This window comes from Lichenostomus cassidix, unplaced genomic scaffold, assembly GCF_008360975.1.
Source record: "Lichenostomus cassidix isolate B80296 unplaced genomic scaffold, HeHo_3.0 HiC_scaffold_33, whole genome shotgun sequence".
NCBI classification, from domain to species: Eukaryota; Metazoa; Chordata; class Aves; order Passeriformes; family Meliphagidae; genus Lichenostomus; species Lichenostomus cassidix.
In genome coordinates, this window is record NW_028147632.1 from 1,283,710 (window position 1) to 1,311,311 (window position 27,602).

The 27,602-nt window shown below is 57.1% G+C and overlaps 2 protein-coding genes and 2 pseudogenes across 4 annotated transcripts in view; 3 read left to right on the forward strand and 1 right to left on the reverse strand.

The window, feature by feature from the left end:
* LOC146421355 (uncharacterized) overlaps positions 1-2,239 on the forward strand; it is a 121,611-nt gene extending 119,372 nt beyond the window's left edge. The window contains exon 2 of the mRNA XM_085047492.1: positions 1,323-2,239. Coding sequence (XP_084903618.1) covers positions 1,323-2,006 — 684 coding nt within the window. The 3' untranslated portion in view covers positions 2,007-2,239. The remainder of the gene's footprint in view (positions 1-1,322) is intronic.
* Positions 1-27,602, reverse strand: part of LOC146421354 (uncharacterized) — a 155,690-nt pseudogene that overhangs the window by 126,518 nt on the left and 1,570 nt on the right. The window lies entirely within an intron of this gene.
* Positions 18,016-19,099, forward strand: LOC146421371 (uncharacterized). The gene has a single exon (XM_085047491.1). The coding sequence runs from the start codon at positions 18,127-18,129 to the stop codon at positions 18,865-18,867; it is 741 nt and encodes a 246-aa protein (XP_084903617.1). The 5' UTR covers positions 18,016-18,126; the 3' UTR covers positions 18,868-19,099.
* LOC146421372 (class II histocompatibility antigen, B-L beta chain-like) lies at positions 24,316-27,399 on the forward strand (annotated as a pseudogene). The gene is made up of 4 exons (XR_014848707.1): positions 24,316-24,473; positions 24,967-25,236; positions 26,116-26,396; positions 27,021-27,399. The product of XR_014848707.1 is annotated as a class II histocompatibility antigen, B-L beta chain-like (transcript).

Sequence of the window (27,602 nt, forward strand, 5' to 3'; positions counted from 1 at the left end):
CACGGCACACAGCGAACCCCAAAAAAGGCGCTGAGACCCCCTGAGCCCCCCAGAACCTCCAAACCCCACAGAAAAACAGCCCCGAAAAATAGCCCCGCGAAAATGAGCCAATGGGAGAAGGCGCTGAGCGATTCTGATCCAATCCGAGCTCGCGGCGCTGATGACTCTCCAGTTCCCAGGCAGACCCGCAGCGCCCAGCGCTCCCCACCCCAACCCCACCTGCGCCCCCCCCTCGCCCCCAGCGCTTCCCGCCAGGCCAATTTGGGGAGGGGGCGCCTGGGGGGCGCCCAGGCCTGGCCCGGAGCCCAGCGCTGCCCCAGCCCGACCTGCCCCGGCTCCTCCCGCGGGATGCGACGGCGTGGGGACAAGGGGGGGAAAGGGTGGGCGCTGGGCTTGGGGGGAGGAGGAGAAGGGATGGAGGAGGAGGAGGAGGGATGAGGAAGGAGCGGCAGAAAGGCCGGAGATCCGAGCAGGAGGAGGCGGGAGGAGGAAGGAGGAAAGAGGAAGAGGAGGAACCGGAAGAGGTTGGAGAGAGGAAGAGGAGGAGCAGCAGAAGCCGCGCGCAGCTCTTTGTCTGCCGCGGCCCCGGGAGCATCGGCGCCCCGCACGCCGCAGGTGAGGGGGAGGAGGAAGTCGCCCCAAATGTCTCGGGGGTCCCCGAGCGGCGTTTTTTCTGGGCGGGTGTTTGGAGCTCGCAGCTTGCGGGATTGAGCCCCAAATCTCGTTCAGGGTCGCTGGGAGGGTTTGATTGTGCGGAGGGAACGTTTGGATGTGGCGGAAGGGCAAAGCTGAGGCGGCAGTGGGGCTTTGGGGGATATTTTGGGGGCTGCAGGTGGGCACGGCCCGGTGTCGGGGTGGGAGGGGGACATGGGGCATGGGGTCCGGCCGGGAGAGCGGTGGAGGGGAAGGGCGGGAGCCCCGGAGTGGGGTGAGCGGAGAGGGGCGATGGGGGAGCCCCGGCAGGCTGGAGAGGGGGGAGCGTGGCTAAGGGGGAAGCCTGGGATCCCTGGAAGCGCGGAGCAGAGAATGAGGGGAGAAGGGACCCCTGGGACCCCCAAAGCCCCCGGATCATCCCTGAGCAGGATCCTGGAAAATAGGGAAGCCCGGGAGGCACGGGAGCCCCATGAGTGCAGGGAAGGGAGAGCCTGAGGAGGCCAAAGTGAAACGAGCAGAAAGGGGGAAATGCTGTGAGGGTTTTGAGGTGAATGGTGGTGGTTTGGGGTTTTTATGGCCACAAACCCCTGGGAGAGTTGCAGAGCTGGAGCTGGGCAGGAGGAACCCCCAGGGCAAGGCGCTGAGCCCTTGTTTTTGCCCCAAAGCAGGATTTGTCATTGGCAAGGCGTGGCCGGATGGAGGAGGAGGAAAAGGCCCGGAGATGCAGCCGGAGCTCGGAGCTGGGGGAGAAGCCTGAGGGCAGAGAGAAGCCCCACAAGTGTGGGGAATGTGGGAAAAGGTTCAGGTGGAGATCTGAGCTGATCATGCACCAGAGGATCCACAGTGGGGAAAAGCCCTATGAGTGTGGGGAGTGTGGGAAGAGCTTCAGCCATATGTCCACCCTGATGCAGCACCAGGTGATCCACACAGGGGTAAAGCCCTATCAGTGTGGGAAGTGTGGGAAGAGCTTCAGCCGGATGTGCACCCTGATGCAGCACCAGGTGATGCACACTGGGGAAAAGCCCTATGAGTGTGGAGAATGTGGGAAGAGCTTTGGGCACAGGTCCACCCTGATCCATCACAAGAAGATCCACACTGGGGAGAGGCCCTATGAGTGTAGGAAGTGTGAGAAGAGGTTTCAGAGGAGCTCCGATCTCCTCGTCCATGAGCGCATTCACACCCAGGAGAGGCCCTTCCGCTGCCCTGACTGCGGGAAGGGCTTCAAGCAAAACTCCAACCTCATCACCCACCGGCGCATCCACACTGGGGAAAAGCCCTACGAGTGTGGGGAGTGTGGGAAGAGCTTCTCCAGGAGCTCTCACTTGACTCAGCACCAACGGAGGCACCAGTGAGGGAAGCTCTGCGAGTGTCCCGAGTGCAGGAAGAGCTTCATTGCTGCTCCAACTCCATCCCCAGTGGGAAGATCTGCAGTGGATGATCCCCAGTGACCCCCGTTGGGCAGAATCCTGGTGACCCCCATTCCAGGTGATCCCTGTAATTTGAGAAGAAGGTGTTTTATATGGTCAAATTTTACTTCTTCTCCTATTCTGAGTTTGTTAGCAATAAATTCAATTCACATATCCAATTCCGAGCCTGTTTTGTGCACAAAGGTGTTGGATGAAGGATCTCTTAGCCAGGTCCTTCTATCAGCTCAGGAAGCCTTGGTTCAATTTTCTCTCCCCACGGCGGCTGTGCAGGGCAGTGAGAGAGCAGCTCTGCTGGGTGCCTGGCATGGGGCCAGCGTCACCCCACTGCAATGTGCCATGGCCTCGTGTGGCCCTGTGCTCTGGAGCCAGCGCTGCTGTTGCTTTTTCCTTGCTGATGGTTTTCTCTTTTGCAGGAAAGGCGTGTGAAGTGCCCCCGCTGTCCCTGGCGTCCCCTGGGCGCCGGCAGCCGCGTCCCTTGGCCTGCTCCCCCTGGGCCGTTGCAGGGCGGCTGGCGGAGGCTGGGAGCTGCCGTGGGGGCCGTGGGGCTGCCCCGGGGGCTGCGTGCCGAGGCGGGGCCGGGAGGTGCGGAGAACTTGGTCGCTGTTTGCAGAGCAATGGCGCATTGGGCCCGGGCCCGTTGCAGGGCTGTTCCTCATGTGCGGCTTTGGCCTCGGCCAGCCCGGGGGGCACTGAGAGCGCGGGGCTTGGGCTGTGCGCTGTGCAGAGCCCGCGCCTCGCTGCCCTTGGCTGGCTGTGCTGTCACTCGGGATTGTCCCAGCGCCATTGCTGCTCGCTGCCAGCGAGCGGGGACAAGGCCGGCGCCGGTGTCGCCCCCAGGCAGGCAGGCAGGCAGGCAGGGCTTTAGTGGGGCAGCAGCGGCGCCATGGTGGGAGCGTGTGTGCGGCCCGGGAGCGGCGGCAGCGGGCGGAGCCCGGGGAGGCGGCGGTGGAGCTCGGAGAGGCTGTCCCAGCGCAGGTGGGAGCCGCGCTGCCTTGTGCCGGGGCTCGGGGCTCGCTGCGGGCGGATGGAGGGGATGCAGGGGGCGGCAGGGGGGCTGTGGCGGCTTCCTTCTCCCGTCTCCCTCCCTCCCTCCCTCCCTGGCTGTGACGCCGTGTTGCCGCTGGCCTGAGGCCGCTGAGGGAGCGGCTGCCCGCGGTCTCCTTGCCGCTGCTGCCTCGGCAGGAGGCGGTGCCGGAGCAGCGCTGGCTCGTCCCGCTTGCTGTCGGTAGCACAGAGGTGTCTCTCCTGTCCCCGGGTCGCTGCGCTGCGATCACCGCCGAGCTCCGCCGCCTCCGAGCTCCGCCGCCTCACGGCGCTCCGGCCGCTGCCGCTCCCGAGCCCTCACTGACCCTCCGGCAATGGCGGTACCGGGGCGGCACCAAGGGCGGTGCTTCTCCCCAGTCTGATTAATCACCGCTCCAGAATTACGAGTGACGGCACTATCACCCAATGGGAGTGAGGTGGGAGAGCTCTGCACACGCACAGAATCGCCCCGGTCGCTCCAGGCACAGTCCCGGGGTTGTGGCCGAAATTCGCTTTTCGGCTCCTCAGCCCTGCAATGTCCCAGCCGGGCAGGAGGACAAAGAATCGCTGCTGCCCTGAACCGGCGGGAGCTCGGTGTGACCTGGAGCGGCAGGTCCAGCTCGGTGTGAGCTGTGGCTGAGGCCGGGATGGAGCAGGGACTCCCCTGCAGCCCCGGCAGGAGCCCAGGCCGGAGCAGGGGATGCCCGAGAGAGACCCTGAGCCATGGGAAGCTCCTGCCGAGCCATGGAAGTGGCTGCTGGCGGGACTTGTGGGGGATCCCTGCTGGAGCAGCCTGTTCCTGAGGCATTGTGTGCTGTCGAGAGACACCAGGGTGAGGAGGACAGTGTCACAGCGGTTTTCACCTCCCGCCGGTTCGGAGCAGCAGCGGTTCCTTGGCCTCCAGCACGGCCCGGGACATTCCAGGCCTTTTTCTCCTACGACATTTTAAAAACCTATGAAGAATTCTCTGCTGCTCAGTGACCCCTTTATATACCCTGCGGACATCCCGTCCTCCACTCCCATTGGCTGATTCTGCCGCCACTCCTCATTCTCGAACTCTGATTGGTCAGAACGCAGCTGAGGGACAATCCCGCCTCCTGCAGTTGGTTGATGTACGTTTGAACAGGCGATGTTAGTTTCGGGAAGCAAAAATAGGTCGTTCAAGCTGAATAATGATGGTTGAATAGACATCTCTGGGCTGATGGATAATGATGATGAAACGATGGGCGACGGGATGAATCGTGTTCAGTTACAGAAGCAGTGGGGCCTGTCACCTGGGCATTATCATCTTCCTTTATAAAACCACCATATACTGCCTTGGGCATGTTTTTTCAAGTGAGTGTCACATTAACATCACCTCCTCTGGTTAGAGGGATTACAGTCAGTCCAATAAGGAATGGCACCTGTAGGTTCCAATCACAGCCCTGGCATTATTTTGCACTCTGCTCCCACAAAGGTCACATTACCATGGCAGCAGATGTTTCAAATCTGTATCCACAGTGTTGTATCAATATATACAACATTCGTGTATAAATACAATGTTAGAAGAACAGGTAGTTCGGTATCCAGAGTGTTATATTAATATATGCTAATATATATAAGGTTAGTGTGTAAATACAGTTTTAGAAGAACAGGTAGTTCTGTATCCACAGTATTATATCAAGATAGACAAGGTTAGTATATAAATACAATGTTAGAGGAACATGTAATTTTGTATCCAGAGTGTTACATTAATATATGCTAATATATATAAGGTCAGTGTACAAATACAGTTTTAGAAGAACGTGTAGGTCTATACTCACAGTGTTTTATTTTCATATATATGTACAAAGCTAGTGTGTAAAAACAATGTCAGAAGAACATGTAATTCTGTATCCAGAGTGTTATATTAATATATGGTAATATATATATAAGATCAGTGTACAAATTCAGTTTTAGAAGAACGTGTAGGTCTACACTCACAGTGTTATATTTTCGTATATAGATACAAGCTTAGTGTATAAATACACTGCAAGTGCTGGAAAAACGTATTTGAAATCCCTTTCCGTATCAATATATATATAAAAGGTCACTGTAGAAACATGTAGTGCAAGAGAAACAGGAAGATTCCTGGAACGGCTCCAGAGGGAGACAGGAACACCCAGCCCAGGCAGCCACAGATCAGCTTCCACATCATCTCCTCTTCCTGCAGATTCATCTCCTTGAGATCAAACACTGAGGTGACTCTGCAAAGTGCACCGAGGTGACCCTGAGAGTCAGTGCAAGGCAGATGCTGCAGCTGAGGAAGGAAATCCCCGTGCTGGGGGGAAGAAGAGGCTAAGCTGTGAGTGCTCAGCACAGAGAAGGTAATTCCTCCATCCCCAGTTACAGCTCAGTTTGGGCTCTGCTGCACAGATAGTGCAGGTGATCTGAGCAGGTTGTACTCCTAAACTTTCCCTCTCGCAGGAACACACACTCTCCATTGCCAAGGATCTTTAACCTGTAAGGAGGAGCAGAGAAAGAGGTTGTGCTTTGTCCTCCCCAGCAGGAGAAACAGTGCTGCTCACAAGGGACAGTCCTAGCAGCCCTCTGCCCCCCAGGGCCCTGCCTGTGCCCCCAAGGCCCTGCCTGTGCCCCCCAGGACTCACGAGGAGCTGAAGCTGCTGCCATCCACCCACTGCAGCCGCTGGCCCTGTCTGTGCAGCCCGAGCCAGTAATCAACATTCCTGCTGAGGCGGAACAGGAACTCCTGGCAAGGAGAGAGGAGCAAACTATGGACTCCTAGCCCAGGAGCACCCCAGGGTCCCCTTGGCCTTCCCAAACCCCCCAAACCCCTCACTCACCATTTCCTTGTCAGTGAGCACAGCCAGGGAAGCCTCGAGCTCGGAGCACCGAGCCTTAGCCTGATCCCAGGAGAGACGATGCCTCGAGAGGAAGTAGCAGATCCCGTTGTACCCAACCCAGCCATGGGGACAGGCCAGCAGCACCCGAGCTGCAGGGTTAACTGGAGTAACTGGAGTCTCTCTGTGTATTCTCCCTGCAGAGGGAAATGGAGAAGAATGTCTGAGGATTCTCCCCTCAGGCAGCAGTGAGCCAGCAGTGCCCCGAGGGGTTGGGCTGAGGCTGCTGCTCCTCCCTTACCTGACACAGCAGCCAAGGACACCCCCAGAGCCACAACCAGGGCTAGGAGCACAACCAGCACCACGATAAACTTGAGGTGGGATCTGATCCTCTGGCCTGGAGCTGGAAAGAGCAGTTCGTCGTGAGGATGGAGCTGTCCTGAGCAGGCTCAGCCCTCACATCTCCCACCCGACGCCCAGGGAACAGAGGAGGGACCCTCAGCCTGTGTGCCACTCACTGAGCTGGCAGCAGGAGAGACAAGGGATGGGGACAGAGCCAGGGACAAGGGACACAGACAGGGACAGGGGACACAGACAGGGACAAGGGACACAGACAGGGACAGGGGACACAGACAGGGACAAGGGACACAGACAGGGACAGGGGACACAGACAGGGACAAGGGACACAGACAGGGACAAGGGACACAGACAGGGACAGGGGACAGCTACGGCTGAACTGCCCAGGCACAGGCATGTCAGTCCCAGCAGAGCACCACGTCCCTTCCAGAGCCCTGGACACAGCCACACCCTGCCAGCCCTGTGCTCCTGGACTGACACTGTCCCCTACCTAGAGGCCACCCGTGAGGGTTCTTTTGAGTTCATTCCTGGTTGCTGAAGTGCTGTGGACTTCCAGCAGATCCTTCACACTCCAGTCACACGGGGTCGTGTGTCCCCCCAGCCCTGCTGTCACTCTGACCCCGCACGGCTGCTCCCAGTGCTCCCAATAAAGCTTCCCAGTTGGCTCCGGTCGCGTTTGTTGGGGGGCACTGGGGAGGGACTTGGGGGACCCCGCGGTAGGGCTGTGTCTGGGGGGCAGACCTGACCCCGGGATGGATCGGGAATGGGGACCCCCGTGTGTCCCCAAGTGTCACCCCGCTCTGGGGGCCTTGGGAGGCAGCTGAACCCCGACACGGCACACAGCGAACCCCAAAAAAGGCGCTGAGACCCCCTGAGACCCCCAGAACCTCCAAACCCCATAGAAAAACAGCCCCGAAAAACAGCCCCGCGAAAATGAGCCAATGGGAGAAGGCGCTGAGCGATTCTGATCCAATCCGAGCTCGCGGCGCTGATGACTCTCCAGTTCCCAGGCAGACCCGCAGCGCCCAGCGCTCCCCACCCCAACCCCACCTGCGCCGCCCCCTCGCCCCCAGCGCTTCCCGCCAGCCCAATTTGGGGAGGGGGCGCGTGGGGGGCGCCCAGGCCTGGCCCGGAGCCCAGCGCTGCCCCAGCCCGACCTGCCCCGGCTCCATCCCGGCTCCTCCCGCGGCATGCGACGGCGTGGGGAAAAGGGGGGAAAGGGTGGGCGCTGGGCTTGGGGGGAGGAGGAGAAGGGATGGAGGAGGAGGAGGAGGGATGAGGAAGGAGCGCGAGAAAGGCCGGAGATCCGAGCGGGAGGAGGAGGCGGGAGGAGGAAGGAGGAGGAGCCGCGGGAGGAGGAAGCAGGAAAGAGGAACAGGAAGAGCAGGAAGAGGTTGGAGAGAGGAAGAGGAGGAGCAGCAGAAGCCGCGCGCAGCTCTTTGTCTGCCGCGGCCCCGGGAGCATCGGCGCCCCGCACGCCGCAGGTGAGGGGGAGGAGGAAGTCGCCCCAAATGTCTCGGGGGTCCCCGAGCGGCGTTTTTTCTGGGCGGGTGTTTGGAGCTCGCAGCTTCCGGGATTGAGCCCCAAATCTCGTTCAGGGTCGCTGGGAGGGTTTGATTGTGCGGGGGGAGCGTTTGGATGTGGCGGAAGGGCAAAGCTGAGGCGGCATTGGGGCTTTGGGGGATATTTTGGGGGCTGCAGGTGGGCACGGCCCGGTGTCGGGGTGGGAGGGGGACATGGGGCATGGGGTCCGGCCGGGAGAGCGGTGGAGGGGAAGGGCGGGAGCCCCGGAGTGGGGTGAGCGGAGAGGGGCGATGGCGGAGCTGGGGGAGCCCCGGCAGGCTGGAGAGGGGGGAGCGTGGCTAAGGGGGAAGCCTGGGATCCCTGGAAGCACGGAGCAGAGAATGAGGGGAGAAGGGACCCCTGGGACCCCCAAAGCCCCCGGATCATCCCTAAGCGGGACCCTGGAAAATAGGGAAGCCCGGGAGCCACGGGAGCCCCGTGAGTGCAGGGAAGGGAGAGCCTGAGGAGGCCAAAGTGCAAAGAGCAGAGAGGGGGAAATGCTGTGAGGGTTTTGAGGTGAATGGTGGAGGTTTGGGGTTTTTATGGACACAAACCCCTGGGAGAGTTGCAGAGCTGGAGGTGGGCAGGAGGAACCCCCAGGGCAAGGCGCTGAGCCCTTGTTTTTCCCCCAAAGCAGGATTTGTCATTGCCAAGGCGTGGCCGGATGGAGGAGGAGGAAAAGGCCCGGAGATGCAGCCGGAGCTCGGAGCTGGGGGAGAAGCCTGAGGGCAGAGAGAAGCCCCACAAGTGTGGGGAATGTGGGAAAAGCTTCAGGCGGAGATCTGATCTGATCAAGCACCAGAGGATCCACACTGGGGAAAAGCCCTATGAATGTGGGAAGTGTGGGAAGAGCTTCAGCCAGATGTCCAACCTGATGAAGCACCAGGTGATCCACACTGGGGAAAAGCCCTATGATTGTGGGGAATGTGGGAAAAGCTTCAGCCACAGCTCTGCCCTGATCCAGCACAAGAAGATCCACACCGGGGAGAGGCCCTATGAGTGTGGGAAGTGTGGGAAGAGGTTCCAGACCAGCTCCGATCTCCTCGTCCATGAGCGCATTCACACCCAGGAGAGGCCCTTCCGCTGCCCTGACTGTGGGAAGGGCTTCAAGCACAACTCCACCCTCATCACCCACCGGCGCATCCACACTGGGGAAAAGCCCTATGAGTGTGGGAAGTGTGGGAAGAGCTTCTCAGTCATGTCTAACTTTACTCGGCACCAACGGAGGCACCAGTGAGGGAAGCCCTGCGAGTGTCCCGAGTGCAGGAAGAGCTTCATTGCTGCTCCAACTCCATCCCCAGTGGGAAGATCTGCAGTGGATGATCCCCAGTGACCCAGCTGTGCAGAGCCCTGGTGATCCGTGCTGCTGGTGATCCGTGTGGCAAAGACACCTGGCTGGTGGCTCCACACCCTCCTGGCTCCCCGTGGGCACCTGGATGAAGGCAGGGCCAGGAATGTCCATGGGAATTCCTGGGGACATCAGAAATCCCCTGGGGAGAGCGGATTTGTTGACTTTCCACCCCAGAAAATCTCACCTTTTGTGTTCAGTTATATCATCTCTTGGCATGAGGCAACACTGGATGGCCTTGGAGATCTTTTGCAACCTCATTGATTCCATGATTGTGATTTTCTCTCACCCAGTGGCATCTTTCACAGCCAAATGGTTCTGAATTGGGGCAAAGAGCAGGATTTTGGGGTGGAAACCTCCAAAAATGTTCTTCCCTTCTACCCAACCACGTGGATCCTCAGCGGGCACAGACATGTAAATCCTTTTCTTTCAGGTTTGGTCTTGTTTTCATTTCAATCCTTCAAAACACCTGAATTTGGGGTAAAAATGAAGATATTGAGGTGAGACATGGGTGGGACATTGGGGTCACAGCTGTTATGATCCAAACATTAAGGTTCTTTGGAAATACCTCTGCCCAAATTAAGGTGCAAACGAGACCACATGCCAGTCAGTAGTGTAGGTTTTATTTGATAGTAAATATGAGAGAAAGTGGGAAGAGAGGAGAAGAGAAGTAGGAAAAGAGGTGAGGGGGACAGAAAGAGGGAGAAAGAAAACATCACCATCCGTGGATCCCAACGATGTCACATTGATCTTCTCCAGCTGCTCTTCTCAGTGGTGGTTTTCCCCCCAAAAAGCACAGAGTGCCAAGGGTTAATATACACTCAGGCCAGGTGACAATGTCCAGCATGTCCCCCCGGGGCAGGGGACAGTCTCTAGCAGCAGACTCTGCTTGCATCACCTGCACTGCTGTGGTGCAAGGCCTGGCATTTGGGGGTCTGTGATGGATTGTGACTCCCCTCAGCTCCTCTCACGTCAAAGTCCCGATTTGATGTCGAACTGCTCCAGCAGCGTGCCGTGGAGATTTTTGGGGGTTCTGTGCCGTTTTGGGAAATTTTTGTGTCCTTCTTGGGATTTCTGGGTCATTTTTGGGGGGGTTCTCGGTCACCTTTTGGGGTTTCTGTCTCACTTTTGGGCGTTTGTCATGTCATTTTTGGGTTGTTTTTAATCATTTTGGGGGTTTCTGTGTCATTTTTAGGGTCTCAAGTGTCACTTTTGGGGATTTCTGTGTCACTTTTGGGGATTTCTGTGTCATTTTTTGGGGTTTCTTTGTCGGTTTTTGGGGTTCTGTGTCACTTTTTGGGATTTCTCTTCCATTTTTGGGGTTTTCTCTGCCATTTTTGGGGTCTCACTGTCCCATTGGAGGTTTCCCATCGTCACTTTTTAAGTCTCCATGTCACTTTTTGGGGTTTCTGTGTCACTTTTAGGGGTTTTTTTCTGCAATTTTTGGGGTTTCAGTGTCGTTTTTTGGGGTTTCTGTGTCACTTTTTGGTGGGGTTGGGGGTTCCACAGCTGGGCAGTTTGTGTAAACCTGGCTTCTGCTGATGCCTGATGGGTTTTTGTCCTTTTTCATTGTACTTTTATACTCTTTTTATATCCTTTTTACCCTTTCCCATTCCTGTACCTTTTACTCTCTGTATCTCAGCCCCACATGTTTATAACCCTTGTGCTCCAGCCTCGTTCAGAATTCTTTGGAGAAGACGAAACAATCTCCACAATTTCAAGAGCATGAGGCACCAGCCTTGAAAGAGCTTTATCACTGGGACATGTTTCTGTAAACTAATTTGTAACTTTTTTTTGGGGGGGAGGTAATTTGAACAAGGGGGCAATTACTTCATTTGTTAGGTTTCTCATTGGGGAATTTTAGATAGGGATGTTAATCAGTGAAGTCCATAAATTGCAAACCCGTGATATTGTCGCTCTCTTTCCGTCGTGGTGCACCTGGGATCCTATTAAACCAAGGGAATACCCTTTTCCTACACTGCGGGGTCTGTGCTCAATCTTTCCCAGCATTTTAGGCATCACAGTGAGCTGTGCTCTGCCCCCACCCCAAACTCAGCCAGGGATGATTCACAGAGCAGCTGGTGGCTTTGGATTTGTGTGTGCATTCCTTTCCCTCAGCCTGAGATGAGTGAACAATAGGTTTCCCTTTATGGGATCTCAGCAGTTTGACTCTCAGTCCAAAGTCCCAGTCAGGTATCTTCAGGGAGGATTTTTGATTGTAGCTTCTTTGTACACTTTTTGTTATAATGAGCAAAACTTTGTATCGATGTTTGAGGTGTGAAATATTTCAGTGTCTGATAACAGCCATGGTGGGACATTGGGGACACAGCCAGGGTGGGACACTGGGGACACAGCCAGGGTGGGACATTGGGGACACAGCCAGGGTGGGACATTGGGGACACAGACAGGGAGGGGAAAGACAGGTAGAGCTGTCCCCATCCAAAACTGCACCCAAAAATCCCCAAATTCAGGGATTTCTCCCAGAAAAAAGCTGCCAGGAGCAGCCTGGATGGAGGGAAAGGGGCGATGGGACATTTAAAAGAGTTGAGTTTGGTTTGACACCCCTGGAATTGGGTTTGGTCCTCCTGGAACTGGATTGGATTGACTGGGAATTGGGTTGGATTTACCTGGAATTTGGTTTGATCCACCTGGAACTGGATTTGGTTTACGTGGAATGGGGTTGAATCGACCTGGAATTGGGTTTGACTCCCCTGGAATTTGTTTTGACTCACCTGGAGCTGGGTTGGATCAATCTGGAATTCAGTTTGATTTACCTGGAATTGGGTTGGATTTACATTGGATTTACCCGTAACGATTTTGTTGTTTGGGCTGATTATACTCGGGCTGTGCTCCAAAAACAAAAGGAAACACTGGTAATTCTGGCTCTGGGCTTGGCAGGTCCCAGGGATCTTTTGAATTATTCACTTCTGAGAGCCAAAATCTTTCCCAAGGTGTTCCACCACAATTCCCAGTGGCTCAGGGAGGAGTCACTGCCAATTTTCCTGAACAGATCAGTGATGTGAGCCAAGGATGGCCCAGCTGCTAGTGAGGAGTCACAGCCATGGAGCTGCTAAATCAGGATCCCAAAATTCACTGTGGGACAGAGCCTGAGCTCTGTGGGACACACGTGGGACAGAAGGGTTTGGGACACCAGAGGAGCCACTGACTGAGCTCAGTCCTGTTGTACAGTGGGACAGGAAATCACCTTTGAAATTCAAAATCCTGCTGTGCTTCTGTTGGGCTCCAAAATCAGAAACACTCCAGACAATCACAAGAAGTTTATTCTAGCCCAGCTATGTTTAAAGGCAAGCCTGACTGAGAACCCAGACTGGAAACAACACAGAAAGAAATAACTTGTTTTTGTCAACAGAAGATGCATTGCAGGATTTGCACTGACCACCCTGAATGAGGTTATTTAATCTAATGCTCTGCTCTGCCATGAGTTGTTTCAGCACAGAAGGACTAAATGGTTGCTTTAACATGGACATTGCAACTGAGGGACAGAAAAGTAAAGATCTGCAGGGATTGTAAGTGTGGTTTGCCTTAGGGCACTCTGAGCAGAGAGAGCTTTGTTATCAGCAGAGTTCATGTTGATCTAAGACTACAGGAAGAGCAAAACCAGCTGAAGTTTCCGTTCTGCACTGCAGAGCACAGCAGAGAGCCAAACAGGATGAAAATGATGAAATTACTTGGCTCCCAGGGCCAAAAACAGCCGCAGAGAGGAGGAGCACACATTTTTGTTTCACAGATCACTCTGCCAGTTATTAAACCACCATTCGACATGGTGCCAGAGATTGTCAGTGAACTGTGAAAAGTGTTAAATTCCAGACAGGTTCTGAGACAGGGATTTGCTCCAAAATGAAGAAGGAATAACTTTGTATCTGCAATTGGATACATTTTAAAAAGTGGTATTGGGTATATTGTAATCGACACGTTTCAAGTTATGTTAGATACATTGTAATTGAAGATGGTTATATTGTAATTGAACTCGGATACACTGTAATTGCAACATCTGTCTGCTCTGGGTGTGTCATCATCCCACGGCAGAGTCCCTGTGACACTTTGGGCTGGGACTGCTCCAAAAAGACACAGAATCACACAAAAAGTGGAGACTTGATCAAGAACAGACAATAGGAATTTTCAGTTCCCCTAAAGGTGCTGGATAGAGCTTAAAGATTAGCGAGCAGAGAGATAACAGGGGATAAAGGTGTGCAAACAGGATGATAAACATAGATGAAATCAGGGCAGGAACAGAGAAAGAGAATTACAGTGAGGTTGGGCAAGTTATGCAACGAGAAGCAATTTCGAGGAAAGCTGAGCTTTCCTCCAAACATCAGTGAGTGCAATCACCAGAAACCCCTTTAGATGGCCCTCCAGGACCACAAAAGGACTCTGAACAGGAGGTGGATGGATGGAAAGGAGCACGAGGAAAGGTTTATGAATTAGCCAGGAAGTGTTTAGTAATGAATATGTGTGATCCGCGTGGAACAAATACCCTATTCGGAAGTTTTACCCCACACACTAGATTAAAGAAGAGATCCTCGGGGTTTGTTCAGCACTGATAAAGAAAAAACGGCTGCTTTCAAATGCTTCAAATTAGAAGCATTGCTAGAAAGCTCATTTTCTGGCTGATTTTGGTATCATGGTCACAGAGAGGAATCCCTGTCCTGCTCCAGCCTGGGGTCTCTGCCAGGGGACACAACCCCTCAGAAAAGGCTGCTCAGGCGAGGATCCCCACAGGCCCAAAAATCCCGAGGTTCTGCGGGGGCTTCCCACGGCCTCTCTCACGCATCTCCTGCTCCACCCTCTGGGCTCCTGCCGGGGCTGCAGGGAGCTCTCTGCTCCATCCCGGACTCACCCACAGCGGTTCCCTGGCCTCCTGCCCGGCCCGGCACTTTCCGGAGCCATTGCGAACAGACATTTGGAAGGAAGATCCGCGGAGCGCCGCTTCCCTCAGGGAAACTCCGCCTACCGTGCAAAGCCCGCCCCTCGCTCCCATTGGCTGATTTTCCCGCCATAAACCCGACGCTAGATCTCATTGGCTGATTCGCCGATTAGAAAGCCCGCCCTAGCTTTGATTGGCTGATTCTGCCGCCACTCCTCGTTCTCGAGCTCTGATTGGTCAGAGAGGCTCTGAGGGACGATCTCCCTCAGCCCCACATCGCTTTGATTTCCCCCAAAAAGCCAAAATCTCCCCAAACCCCTTGGGCTGAGCGGAGGAACGGACAGCGTTTGGGCAGAAAACTCCCGAATCGTTGTTCCCCAGGCTGGGAAGGACAAACGGAACCCAACTGATTTGGGAGCTCCAGCAGCTCCTCTCTGCCGGCCCAGCTGAAGGCCTCGCTGGCTGCTGGAGGCTGCACGGGCAGACTGGGAGCACTGGGAGCACTGGGAAGAGGCTCTGGCTCGGCTGAAGCCCCCGGGGCAGGGGCAGCAGGGCAAGGGACAGGGCTGCAGGTGCTGAGGGGACACGAGGGACAGCACGGCCTTGATTAGCATTTATTACAAAAGTAATAAAGTAATGAAAGAAATAACAACAACAACATTTACACTATAAATACTGATGGAGGTCGCACAAGGACCTCTCAGCGAATGCTCTGAGTTGGAAGGGACCCACAAGGACGCAGTCCAACCCTTAAGGGAATGGCCCCTGTGGGGTCAAATCATGACTTTGGTATTATCAGAACCTTACCCCAGCCAAGGTCATAAGGCAGCAAAGGTTTCACAGCTGAATCCACAGGGACATACAAATATATATGTACCTGGTTAGTAAACATACAGAGTGCAAGAGAAACATGACTTTTGTGAAGCTTTCAGAATTACAAAAGAACCCCCAGGCTCAGCCCAGGCAGCCACACATCTGTTTTCTCATCATCTCCTCTTCCTGCAGGTTCATCTCCTGCAGAACAGGCAGTGATGAAACCCTGAGGATCAGTGCAAGGCAGACACTGCAGCTGAGGAAGGAAATCCCCATGCTGGGGGGATGAGGTGAAGCTGAGACTGCCCAGCACAGAAAATATCCTTCCTCCATTCCCCATTAGAGGTGGGTTTGGGCTCTGCTGCAGATATACTGCATCTCATTTGAACAGATCGCACTCCTGAGATAATTCTCAGCCAGGTGCACACACCCTGCATTGCCCAGCACAGGAACCCTGCAGGGAGGAGCAGAGACATTGCTGGAACCTCAGGGGAACACATTGTGCCCCTGTGCCCCCAGGCTCTGCCTGTGCCCCCAGGCTCTGCCTGTGCCCCCAAGGCTCTGCCTGTGCCCCCAAGGCTCTGCCTGTGCCCCCCAGGACTCACGAGGTGTTGAAGTTGCTGCCACCCACCCACTGCAGCCGCTGGCCCTGTCTGTGCAGCCCGAGCCAGTAATCAACATTCCTGCTGAGGCAGAACAGGAACTCCTGGCAAGGAGAGAGGAGCAAACTATGGACTCCTAGCCCAGGAGCACCCCAGGGTCCCCTTGGCCTTCCCAAAGCCCCCAAACCCCTCACTCACCATTTCCTTGTCAGTGAGCACAGCCAGGGAAGCCTCGAGCTCGGAGCACCGAGCCTTAGCCTGATCCCAGGAGAGACGATGCCTCGAGAGGAAGTAGCAGATCCCGTTGTACCCAACCCAGCCATGGGGACAGGCCAGCAGCACCCGAGCTGCAGGGTTAACTGGAGTAACTGGAGTCTCTCTGTGTATTCTCCCTGCAGAGGGAAATGGAGAAGAATGTCTGAGGATTCTCCCCTCAGGCAGCAGTGAGCCAGCAGTGCCCCGAGGGGTTGGGCTGAGGCTGCTGCTCCTTCCTTACCTGACACAGCAGCCAAGGACACCCCCAGAGCCACAACCAGGGCTAGGAGCACAACCAGCACCACGATAAACTTGAGGTGGGATCTGATCCTCTGGCCCGGAGATGGAAAGAGCAGTTCGTCGTGAGGATGGAGCTGTCCTGAGCAGGCTCAGCCCTCACATCTCCCACCCGACGCCCAGGGAACAGAGGAGGGACCCTCAGCCTGTGTGCCACTCACTGAGCTGGCAGCAGGAGAGACAAGGGATGGGGACAGAGCCAGGAACAAGGGACACAGACAGGGACAGGGGACAGATACGGCTGAACTGCCCAGGCCTAGGCATGTCAGTCCCAGCAGAGCACCACGTCTCTTCCAGAGCCCTGGACACAGCCACACCCTGCCAGCCCTGTGCTCCTGGACTGACACTGTCCCCTTCCTAGAGGCCACCCGTGAGGGTTCTTTTGAGTTCATTCCTGGTTGCTGAAGTGCTGTGGACTTCCAGGAGATCCTTCACACTCCAGTCACACGGGGTCGTGTGTCCCCCCAGCCCTGCTGTCACTCTGACCCCGCCCGGCTGCTCCCAGTGCTCCCAATAAAGCTTCCCAGTTGGCTCCGGTCGCGTTTCTTGGGGGGCACTGGGGAGGGACTTGGGGGGACCCCGCGGTGGGGCTCTGATTGGGGGGCAGACCTGACCCCGGGATGGATCGGGAATGGGGACCCCCGTGTGTCCCCAAGTGTCACCCCGCTCTGGGGGCCTTGGGAGGCAGCTGAACCCCGACACGGCACCCAGCGAACCCCAAAAAAGGCGCTGAGACGCCCTGAGCCCCCCAGAACCTCCAAACCCCATAGAAAAACAGCCCCGAAAAATAGCCCCGCGAAAATGAGCCAATGGGAGAAGGCGCTGAGCGATTCTGATCCAATCCGAGCTCGCGGCGCTGATGACTCTCCAGTTCCCAGGCAGACCCGCAGCGCCCAGCGCTCCCCACCCCAACCCCACCTGCGCCCCCCCCTCGCCCCCAGCGCTTCTCGCCAGCCCAATTTGGGGAGGGGGCGCGTGGGGGGCGCCCAGGCCTGGCCCGGAGCCCAGCGCTGCCCCAGCCCGACCTGCCCCGGCTCCATCCCGGCTCCTCCCGCGGCATGCGACGGCGTGGGGAAAAGGGGGGGAAAGGGTGGGCGCTGGGCTTGGCGGGAGGAGGAGAAGGGATGGAGGAGGAGGAGGAGGGATGAGGAAGGAGCGAGAGAAAGGCCGGAGATCCGAGCGGGAGGAGGAAGGAGGAGGAGCCGCGGGAGGAGGAAGGAGGAGAGAGGAAGAGGAGGAACAGGAAGAGGTTGGAGAGAGGAAGAGGAGGAGCAGCAGAAGCAGCGCGGAGCTCTTTGTCTGCCGCGGCCCCGGGAGCATCGGCGCCCCGCACGCCGCAGGTGAGGGGGAGGAGGAAGTCGCCCCAAATGTCTCGGGGGTCCCCGAGCGGCGTTTTTTCTGGGCGGGTGTTTGGAGCTCGCAGCTTCCGGGATTGAGCCCCAAATCTCGTGGAGGGTCGCTGGGAGGGTTTGATTGTGCGGGGGGAACGTTTGGATGTGGCGGAAGGGCAAAGCTGAGGCGGCAGTGGGGCTTTGGGGGATATTTTGGGGGCTGCAGGTGGGCACGGCCCGGTGTCGGGGGGGGAGGGGGACATGGGGCATGGGGTCCGGCCGGGAGAGCGGTGGAGGGGAAGGGCGGGAGCCCCGGAGTGGGGTGAGCGGAGAGGGGCGATGGCGGAGCTGGGGGAGCCCCGGCAGGCTGGAGAGGGGGGAGCGTGGCTAAGGGGGAAGCCTGGGATCCCTGGAAGCGTGGAGCAGAGAATGAGGGGAGAAGGGACCCCTGGGACCCCCAAAGCCCCCGGATCATCCCTAAGCGGGACCCTGGAAAATAGGGAAGCCCGGGAGCCACGGGAGCCCCATGAGTGCAGGGAAGGGAGAGCCTGAGGAGGCCAAAGTGCAAAGAGCAGAGAGGGGGAAATGCTGTGAGGGTTTTGAGGTGAATGGTGGTGGTTTGGAGTTTTTATGGACACAAACCCCTGGGAGAGTTGCAGAGCTGGAGCTGGGCAGGAGGAACCCCCAGGGCAAGGCGCTGAGCCCTTGTTTTTCCCCCAAAGCAGGATTTGTCATTGGCAAGGCGTGGCCGGATGGAGGAGGAGGAAAAGGCCCGGAGATGCAGCCGGAGCTCGGAGCTGGGGGAGAAGCCTGAGGGCAGAGAGAAGCCCCACAAGTGTGGGGAATGTGAGAAAAGCTTCAGGCGCAGATCTGAGCTGATCGTGCACCAGAGGATCCACAGTGGGGAAAAGCCCTATGAGTGTGGGGAATGTGGGAAGAGCTTCAGCCAGATGTCTAACCTGATGCAGCACCAGGTGATCCACACTGGGGAAAAGCCCTTCGATTGTGGGAAGTGTGGGAAGAGCTTCAGCCAGATGTCACACCTGATGCGGCACCAGGTGATCCACACTGGGGAAAAGCCCTACGATTGTGCAGTATGTGGGAAGAGGTTTGGGCACAGGTCCACTCTGATGCAGCACAAGAAGATCCACACTGGGGAAAAGCCCTACGATTGTGGGGAATGTTGGAAAAGCTTCCGCGACAGCTCCACCCTGATCCAGCACAAGAAGATCCACACTGGGGAGAGGCCCTATGAGTGTGGGAAGTGTGGGAAGAGGTTTCAGAGGAGCTGCGATCTCCTCCGCCATGAGCGCATTCACACCCAGGAGAGGCCCTTCCGCTGCCCTGACTGTGGGAAGGGCTTCAAGCACAACTCCATCCTCATCACCCACCGGCGCATCCACACTGGGGAAAAGCCCTATGAGTGTCCCGAGTGTGGGAAGAGCTTCTCCAGGAGCTCTCTCTTGACTCAGCACCAACGGAGGCACCAGTGAGGGAAGCTCTGCGAGTGTTCCGAGTGCAGGAAGAGCTTCATTGCTGCTCCAACTCCATCCCTAGTGGGAAGATCTGCAGTGGATGATCCCCAGTGATCCCCGTTGGGCAGAATCCTGGTGACCACCATTCCAGGTGATCCCCGTCGGGTCAGGGGAAGGTGTTTTAAATGGTAAATTTTCCTTCTTCTCCTGCTCTGAGTTTGTTAGCAATAAATTCAATTCACATATCCAATTTCCAGCCTGTTTTGTGCGCAAAGGTGTTGGATGAGGGATCTCTTAGCCAGGTCCTTCTATCAACTCAGGAAGCCTTGGTTCAATGTTCTCTCCCCACGGCGGCTGTGCAGGGCAGTGAGAGAGCAGCTCTGCTGGGTGCCTGGCATGGGGCCAGCGTCACCCCACTGCAATGTGCCATGGCCTCGTGTGGCCCCGTGCTCTGGAGCCAGCGCTGCTGTTGCTTTTTCCTTGCTGATGGTTTTCTCTTTTGCAGGAAAGGCTTGTGAAGTGCCCCCGCTGTCCCTGGCGTCCCCTGGGCGCCGGCAGCCGCGTCCCTTGGCCTGCTCTCCCTGGGCCGTTGCAGGGCGGCTGGCGGAGGCTGGGAGCTGCCGTGGGGGCCGTGGGGCTGCCCCGGGGGCTGCGTGCCGAGGCGGGGCCGGGAGGTGCGGAGAACTTGGTCGCTGTTTGCAGAGCAATGGCGCCTGGGGCCCGGGCCCGTTGCAGGGCTGTTCCTCATGTGCGGCTTTGGCCTCGGCCAGCCCGGGGGGCACTGAGAGCGCGGGGCTTGGGCTGTGCGCTGTGCGGAGCCCGCGCCTCGCTGCCCTTGGCTGGCTGTGCTGTCACTCGGGATTGTCCCAGCGCCATTGCTGCTCGGTGCCAGCGAGCGGGGACAAGGCCGGCGCCGGTGTCGCCCCCAGGCAGGCAGGCAGGCAGGCAGGGCTTTAGTGGGGCAGCAGCGGCGCCAGGGTGGGAGCGTGTGTGCGGCCCGGGAGCGGCGGCAGCGGGCGGAGCCCGGGGAGGCGGCGGCGGAGCTCGGAGAGGCTGTCCCAGCGCAGGTGGGAGCCGCGCTGCCTGGTGCCGGGGCTCGGGGCTCGCTGCGGGCGGATGGAGGGGATGCAGGGGGCGGCAGGGGGGCTGTGGCGGCTTCCTTCTCCCGTCTCCCTCCCTCCCTCCCTCCCTCCCTCGCTGGCTGTGGCGCCGTGTTGCCGCTGGCCTGAGGCCGCTGAGGGAGCGGCTGCCCGCGGTCTCCTTGCCGCTGCTGCCTCGGCAGGAGGCGGTGCCGGAGCAGCGCTGGCTCGTCCCGCTCGCTGTCGGTAGCACAGAGGTGGCTGCGCTGTCGGCGGCAGTGTGCGGGAAAATCCGCGTGGCCAGAGGTTTGTGTGGCCGCAGGAGACAGAGGAGTCGTGTGAAAGTGACTTTAGGGATGGACAGAGGGAGAGGCCGTGGGGCATTTGCCATGGGGCTGTAAAACGCAGCCTCCTTTCTATGCTCGTTTCCCGGCTGCGTTTCATTGTCCCTTTGCCCTCTTGTCACCGTACCTGCGGGAAAAACAAAAACCTTTCAACAAGATTTTCAATGTTAGAGAGTCACGGCATTACTTTATTATCTGAGCAGGATGTTGTTCTGGCCAGGATGTACCACGGGAGAGACCTCATATATGCAGATCTCTGGTTTGTAAAGAGAATTATGCCATGGCACATTGTTTTACATGATTTTTCAGATTTTTTTTACAGTTTAAAGTCATGGAAGCGTTTTTGGTCAGTCTTAATTGGTTCCATGTTGCTTGTTTTCTAATCTATGGTTTCGTATTGGATCCAGATTTCTTCTCTTCTAATGCTAATTAGGTTTTCCTTCTTATCTCTCTTTAGCCAGACAAGGTGTCTCCAAACAGCCAGGGGTGAGGTTTGGAGCTGATGTTCGTTAATGGCTGCTGATGGCCTTTTGTCTTTTGGGCTCCTCCTGGTCTGTAGTTATGTTGAGCTCATCAGACCTCACCTGGCAGAAAACTGTCCTGGAAAAAAATCTTAAAATTCCTTTTCCCTGGCTAAAGACAACCCAAACCTTTGACAAAAGTTATACAAAATATTCAAACTGGTATATTTTCCAACACTCTGGCTGAGGTACTTGGAAGGTACAGACTTCCCGATCCGCCCACTGCCTGTGTCCCTTAACATGCACCCCTAGTTTGTGTGACATTCGGTATTCGTGGCTCTGGGAAGTGTTTGTTCTGCTTGTGGAAGTTCAGGAATGGAGCAGGAGCTTGGCTGAGCAGCAGTCTGTGTCAATTAGTAACAATTCAAATTCACAAATTGGTTCTTGGACCTGATAGGAATTCTTAGGATTCCCAGGGGCTGCTCCATGGTGTTGTAGGATTTGTTCTGGTGGCCGTTTTAATTTTTTGAAATATTTTTTGAGGTGCACCCTCCTGACCTTATTTAGCACTTTTGTGTAATTAAATCATTCTATATTTGGATTCCCAACTGATTTCCCTGAACTTTTGGTATCAAAAATCCCCAGTGGTTAATTACACTCTATAAATCATCCACAATGCTAGCACATGTTGGAGTGAGGAGAGACATGATTTTCCCCAACCTTTTTTAATGAAGTTTTCCCAACATTTTCCCATTTGCTCTTTTTCTTTGCAGCTGAACCAGTTTGTGCTGCACAGTCAGATCTCCTCAGTCTGGGCTCTGCCCTGAGCTGTGCCAATTCCATCTGTGCAAGCAGGCAGAGCTCGGGCTGAGGGACAGAGGGAATTGGCCCAATTGCTCCCCCAGGCCACAAGGCCCTGGTCCATTGTCCAGCCTTTGCCCCAGCAGGGTTCATTTGCATTTCTAAAGCTCCTTCCTCTCGTGGCTGCCTGGAACCGAAGCTTCTCTGCCAGGGCAGCCATCGGGTGACTCACATGTGGCTCTGCCCCCCACAAGCTGCTTTGGGGTTTTGTTCTTCAACAATATTGTATTAATTAGCTGCAGGAGGAGGAGGAGGTGGGATTTTGTAGAAGGAAGAGGAGGAGGAGGAGTGAGAGGAAGAGGAGTGTGAGGAAGAGTAGGGATCGAGGAGGAGGAGCAGGAAGAGGAGGCAGCCCAAGGTTCCAGCACTGCCTGTATCTGCAGCCCCCCACATGCAGCAGGTGACTGGGGAGGGGGATCCACGATTTTCACGGGGCCTAAATCATGATGTTTTTAAGGTTTATTGGGCTAAATGTTCATGCTTTGGGGTTTCTTTGGGAGTCAATCTTTATATCTTGAAGGGGCTTTTGGCTGAATCTTGATATTTTGGGAGTTTGGGGTCTGTTTCTTTATGTTTGTGGGACATTTGGGAATCTCGGTGGTTAGTGGTTTTTACAGCCACCAAACTGCCAGAGACTTGCAGAGCTGGAGCTGGGCAGGAGGAACCCCCAGGGCAAGGCGCTGAGCCCTTGTTTTTGCCCCAAAGCAGGATTTGTCATTGCCAAGGCGTGGCCAGATGGAGGAGGAGGAAAAGGCCCGGAGATGCAGCCGGAGCTCGGAGCTGGGGGAGAAGCCTGAGGGCAGAGAGAAAAAAGCTGCCAGGAGCTTCCTGAATGGAGGGAAAGGGGGGATGGGACCTTTAGAAGAGTTGAATTGGGTTTGATCCACCTGGAATTGGGTTTGATCCACCTGGAATTGGGTTTGATCCACCTGGAATTGGGTTTGATCCACCTGGAATTGGGTTTGATCCACCTGGAACTGGAATGGATTTACCTGAAATGGGGTTTTGTCGACCTGGAATTAGGTTGATTCATCCTGGAATTCGGTTGCATCCCACTGGAATTTGGTTTAATCGACCTGGAATTGGGTTGGATCCACCCGGAATTTGGTTGAATCTCTCAGGTATTTGGTTGGTTCATCGTGCAGTTGGGTTGGGTCCAGCTGGAACTGGGTTTGATCCATCTGGAATTCAGTTGGATTTACCTCAAATTGGGTTTGATCCACCTGTAATTGGATTGGGTTTAGCTGGAATTTGGTTTAATCTACCTGGAATTTGGTTTGATCCTCCTGGAATTGGGTTGGATCCACCTGGAACTGGATTGGATTCACCTGGAATTCCATTGGATCAACCTGGAATTGGGTTAAATCCACCTGGAATTGGGTTGAATGCCCTTGGAATTCAGTTGGATTTACCTGGAATTGGGTTTGAGCCACCTGGAGTTGGATTTGATCCACCTGAGATTGGGTTGGATTTACCTGGAATTTGGTATAATCTGCCTAGAACTGGATTTGATCCACCAGGAATTGGGTTGAGTCCACCTGGAATTGGGTTTGAATGGTGTTGGTGCTGCAGTAGAGGCTGGAATTGCCCCAGGATCCTCCTGGAATCGAGTCAGACACACCTGGAATTGGGCTGAATTCCCCTGGAAATGGATTTTTGGTTATATTCTGTCTGGATGATGGTGTGGGGCAATGGGAATGGGGAAATGTGGGGGGGTGAGAGCATAAAAATCCTGGGAAAATGGGGATTTCCACCCAAAATCCTGGGAACAGGGAGGGTTGGGCACTGCCAGAGCCCCAAAATCCTGGGAAAAAGAGGAATTTGAGCATCCTGAGCCTTTCAAAATCTTGGGAAAAGAGGAAGTAGGAACTCCCAGAGCCCTAAATCCTCAGTACAGGGGGTTCAGGAAGTCCCAGAGCCCCAAAATCCCGGGAACAGGGGCTTTAGGAAATCCAAGAGCCCCAAAATGCTGGAAAAAGAGGATATTGGAACATTCAGATCCCTAAATCCTGTGTACAGGGGGGTTGTGGAATGCCCAGCTCCAAAAAATCCTGGGAACAGGGGGGTTTGGGAACTCCTAGAGCCCCAAAATCTCGGGTACAGGGGGGTTTGGGAAATGTCAGAACCCCAAAACCGTGGGAAAACAGGAGTTTGGCCACTCCTGACCCCAAAAAATGGGGAAAACCCAGAAAAAGGAGGAAGCCTGGCCAACGCCCTGCCCAGAAAAATCCCCAAAAAGCGGGTTGGACCTTCCGAATCTCCCCGATCCCCTTTTGCCATGGATCCAGGACACCCCAAATCCCAACGCCGCGGCTCCAGGACCCCCCAAAGCCCACCTTGGAGCCCCCAAAGGCCAGGCAGGGTCAGCGGCAGCAGCAGCAGCAGGCAGGGGCAGCTCCGCGCTCCATCCATGGCGCCTCGGGATGTGGCGACACTGGGAAGGGTCGCTGGTGGTCCCAGTGCAGCGGCGGCGAAGTGGGGGGAGTGGGAGTGGGGGCGCAGCGCCCCAAAAGCGGCGGAGCCAATGGGAGGGCGTGTGTGTTGTGTCGTCACCGGTTGCCGGGTAGAGCCTGTGCAAAACGGGCCCCAAACCGGCCCGGCCAATCGGAGCGCGTCCAAAACAACTGCGGCCAATGGCAGCGCGCCCAAAACCACGCCCAGGCAATGGGAGCGCGTCCCAAAACGGCGCCCGGCCAATCAGAGCGCGCGGGGCGGATGATCCCGCCCTGCTCCGGACTGGAGCTCCCAGTGCAGCGGCTGCTGCGGGGCTGGCGGCAGCTGCCCGGCGCTGGCCATGGGGCGAGTGGCGGCAGCTGGGGCCCTACTGGTGGCACTGGTGGTGCTGGGAGCCACCCCGGCTGCGGGCGCGGAGCTGTCGGGTGAGCGGGGGGAGCAGGGAATGCGATGGGAAAGGGGGAAAAGGGGAAAGAAAGGGGTTTGGGAGCCCAAAGTGGAGGGGGAGGAGGAGGGGAAGCCGAAAGGGAGAGCGGGAGGGGCTGAGGGTTGGGGGAAGGTGAGGAAGGGGTGGGAGAGGGTGGGGAAGTGGGGAAAAGGGGAGGGGGGGAGCCCAAAACTGAGCGGGAGGGGGCTTGGGATGATGGGATTGTGGGTGAAATTGTGGAAAAAATGGCAAAAAGAGGGAATGGGACCCCAAAATTGAAGTAGGGAGTGGCTGAAAATGGCGGGGAGTGAGGATGTGAAAGGGGAAATAGGGAGAAGGGTGGGGAAGAGGAAGTGGGAGCGCGGGCAGGAGGGTCCCATGGCGGCCGTGGGGCACAGGGGGTGCGGAGTGGGGATCCGGGGTGACCCCCGGAGCTCTGGGATCGATGGGGGTGCTGGGGGAACCCCCTGACCTGTGCCTTGCTCACACAGGGGTCTGCCAGTTTCTGGGATACAGCGAGTGTCACTTCATTAACGGCACGGAGAAGGTGAGGTTCCTGGACAGGTACATCTACAACCGGGTGGAGGACGTGAGGTTCGACAGCGATGTGGGGAAATACGTGGGGTTCACCCCCTTTGGGGAGAAACAGGCCGAGTACTGGAACAGCGACGAGGCAGGAATGTAGTACACACGGGCTCAGGTGGACAGGTACTGCCGGCACAACTACAAGGGTGTCACCCCGTTCAGCGTGGAGCGCAGAGGTGAGCGTGGGGCAGAGGTGTCCCCTCAGGCTCTGCCCTGGCAATGACCCTGGAGCCCCTCAAACCCTCCCTGGGAATCACCCAGAGCCCTCAGCCCTCCTTGTGCCAAACCAGGGGCTTCTTGTCCTTCTCAGTGACTCCTGTAGCTCTCCCAGTCCATCCCAGTCCCCCCCCAGTCTCTCCCAACCCCCCAGCGCGTCCATTTCAGCCAAGCGTGAAGATGACGCTTCTCACCCAATGACAGCGCGCGTCTCTGCATAGTCCATCCTAGTGCCACCATGGTCACTCCCAGTCCCTCTTATCCCATTCCCAATCCATTCCCAATCTACTTCCAGACATTCATTCTCTCTCTCATAGAGTGCCCTCCCAGTGCTCCCCAATCCACTCCCCGCTCTCCCAGTGTGCCCCCAGTCCCTCCCACTCCATTCCCAGTCCCTCCCAGTGCTAGCACAGTCACTCCCAGTCCCTCTAAAGCCAATCCCAGTTCATTCCCAGTCCACTCCCAGACCTCCATCCTCTCTCCCAGCACCGTCCCAGTACGCCCTAATCCAATCCCCTCTATCCAAGTCCTTCCCCAGTCCCACTAATCGCAATTTCTGTACATTTCCAATCCCTCCCACTGCATTGCCCGTCACTCCCAGTGCCTCCAACGTCCCTCCCAGTTTGTCTAATGCCAATCCCAGTCCATTCCCAGTGCACTCCCAGATTTCCATACTCCATTTCAGTGCCCTGCAATGCCCCCAATTCACACCCCTCTCTCCCAGTGCCCCCCCATTCCCTCCCCCTTCATTCCCAGTCCCTCCCAGTACCACACCACCCCTCCTAGCTCTCTCCCAGCGCCCCCCCAGCTGATCCCAGTGTCTCCCCTCTCTCTCCCAGTGCCCCCCAGCGTGTCCATCTCGCTGGTGCCCTCGAGCTCCCAGCCCGAGCCCGGCCGCCTGCTGTGCTCCGTGATGGATTTCTACCCTGCGCAGGTGCAGGTGAGGTGGTTCCAGGGCCAGCAGGAGCTCTCGGAGCAAGTGATGACCACCGACCTGCTCCCCAACGGGGACTGGACCTACCAGCTGCTGGTGCTGCTGGAAACGCCCCCCGGCGCGGGGTCACCTACACCTGCCAGGTGGAGCACGTCAGCCTGGAGCAGCCCCTGAGGCGGCACTGGGGTACGGCCAGAGCCCACAGCGCCGGGGGAAGCGGGGGAGGCACTGGGGGGGCTGGCAGGGGGATTGGGCTGTGCTGGGGGCAACTGGGAGGGAGGTGGAGAGAGGCTGGTTTCTAGTGGGAGAGGGGCTTGGGGGTGTGGGAGGGCTGGGAAGGGGTTGGAAGGATATTGGGGAGGGTGGGATGAGGTTCTGGGGGTGCTGGTGGGCACTGGGAGGGAGTTTGGGGGTGCTGGTGGGCAACTGGGAGGGAGTTTGGGGATGCTGGGGGGAACTGGGAGGGAGCTGGAGTGAGGCTGGAGGGGCTGGAAGGAGATTGGGGATGGAAAAGCAAAGGTTGGAATGAGGTTGGTTGTGCTGGGAAGAGACTGGGAGGGACCTTGGTGAGTCCTGGTGGGACTGGGAGAGGGTTTGGGGGTCCTGGGGCGGTGTGGGGCAACTGGGAGGGGTTGTGGGGTGCTGAGAGGGACAGGAGGGGCTTTGGTGTGTCCTGGGGAGGCTGGGAATGGATCGGGAGGAGGTTTCAGGGGCTCCTGGGTGGGCTGGGGGCGACTGGGAGGGTGCTTGGAGGGGCTTGGGGTGTCGGTGAGAGGTTTTTGGGGGTCCTGAGCCCTGCTGACCCCCCAGAGATGCCGCCGGACGCTGCCCGCAGCAAGATGCTGACAGGGATCGGGGGCTTCGTGTTGGGCTTCGTCTTCCTGGCGCTGGGGCTCGGCTTCTACCTGCGCAAGAAGGTGAGGGGGGGTCCCGGGGGTCGTGTCCCCCCTGCCCCGGAGCGGCTGTGCTCCCCCCGGGGCCCCCCAGCCCGGTGTCACCCCCTTTTCTCTGCCCACAGAGCTCTTGAGCCGCCGCCGGCCGCAGCCCCTCCCCGTGGCCTCGGGCCCGGCCGGGACCCCCCGCTCTGTCCCCGCGCTGATTTTGGGGGGTCGTGTGTCCCCCCAGCCCTGCTGTCACTCTGACCCCGCCCGGCTGCTCCCAGTGCTCCCAATAAAGCTTCCCAGTTGGCTCCGGTCGCGTTTCTTGGGGGGCACTGGGGAGGGACTTGGGGGGACCCCGCGGTGGGGCTGTGATTGGGGGGCAGAGCTGACCCCGGGATGGATCGGGAATGGGGACCCCCGTGTGTCCCCAAGTGTCACCCCGCTCTGGGGGGCCTTGGGAGGCAGCTGAACCCCGACACGGCACACAGCGAACCCCAAAAAAGGCGCTGAG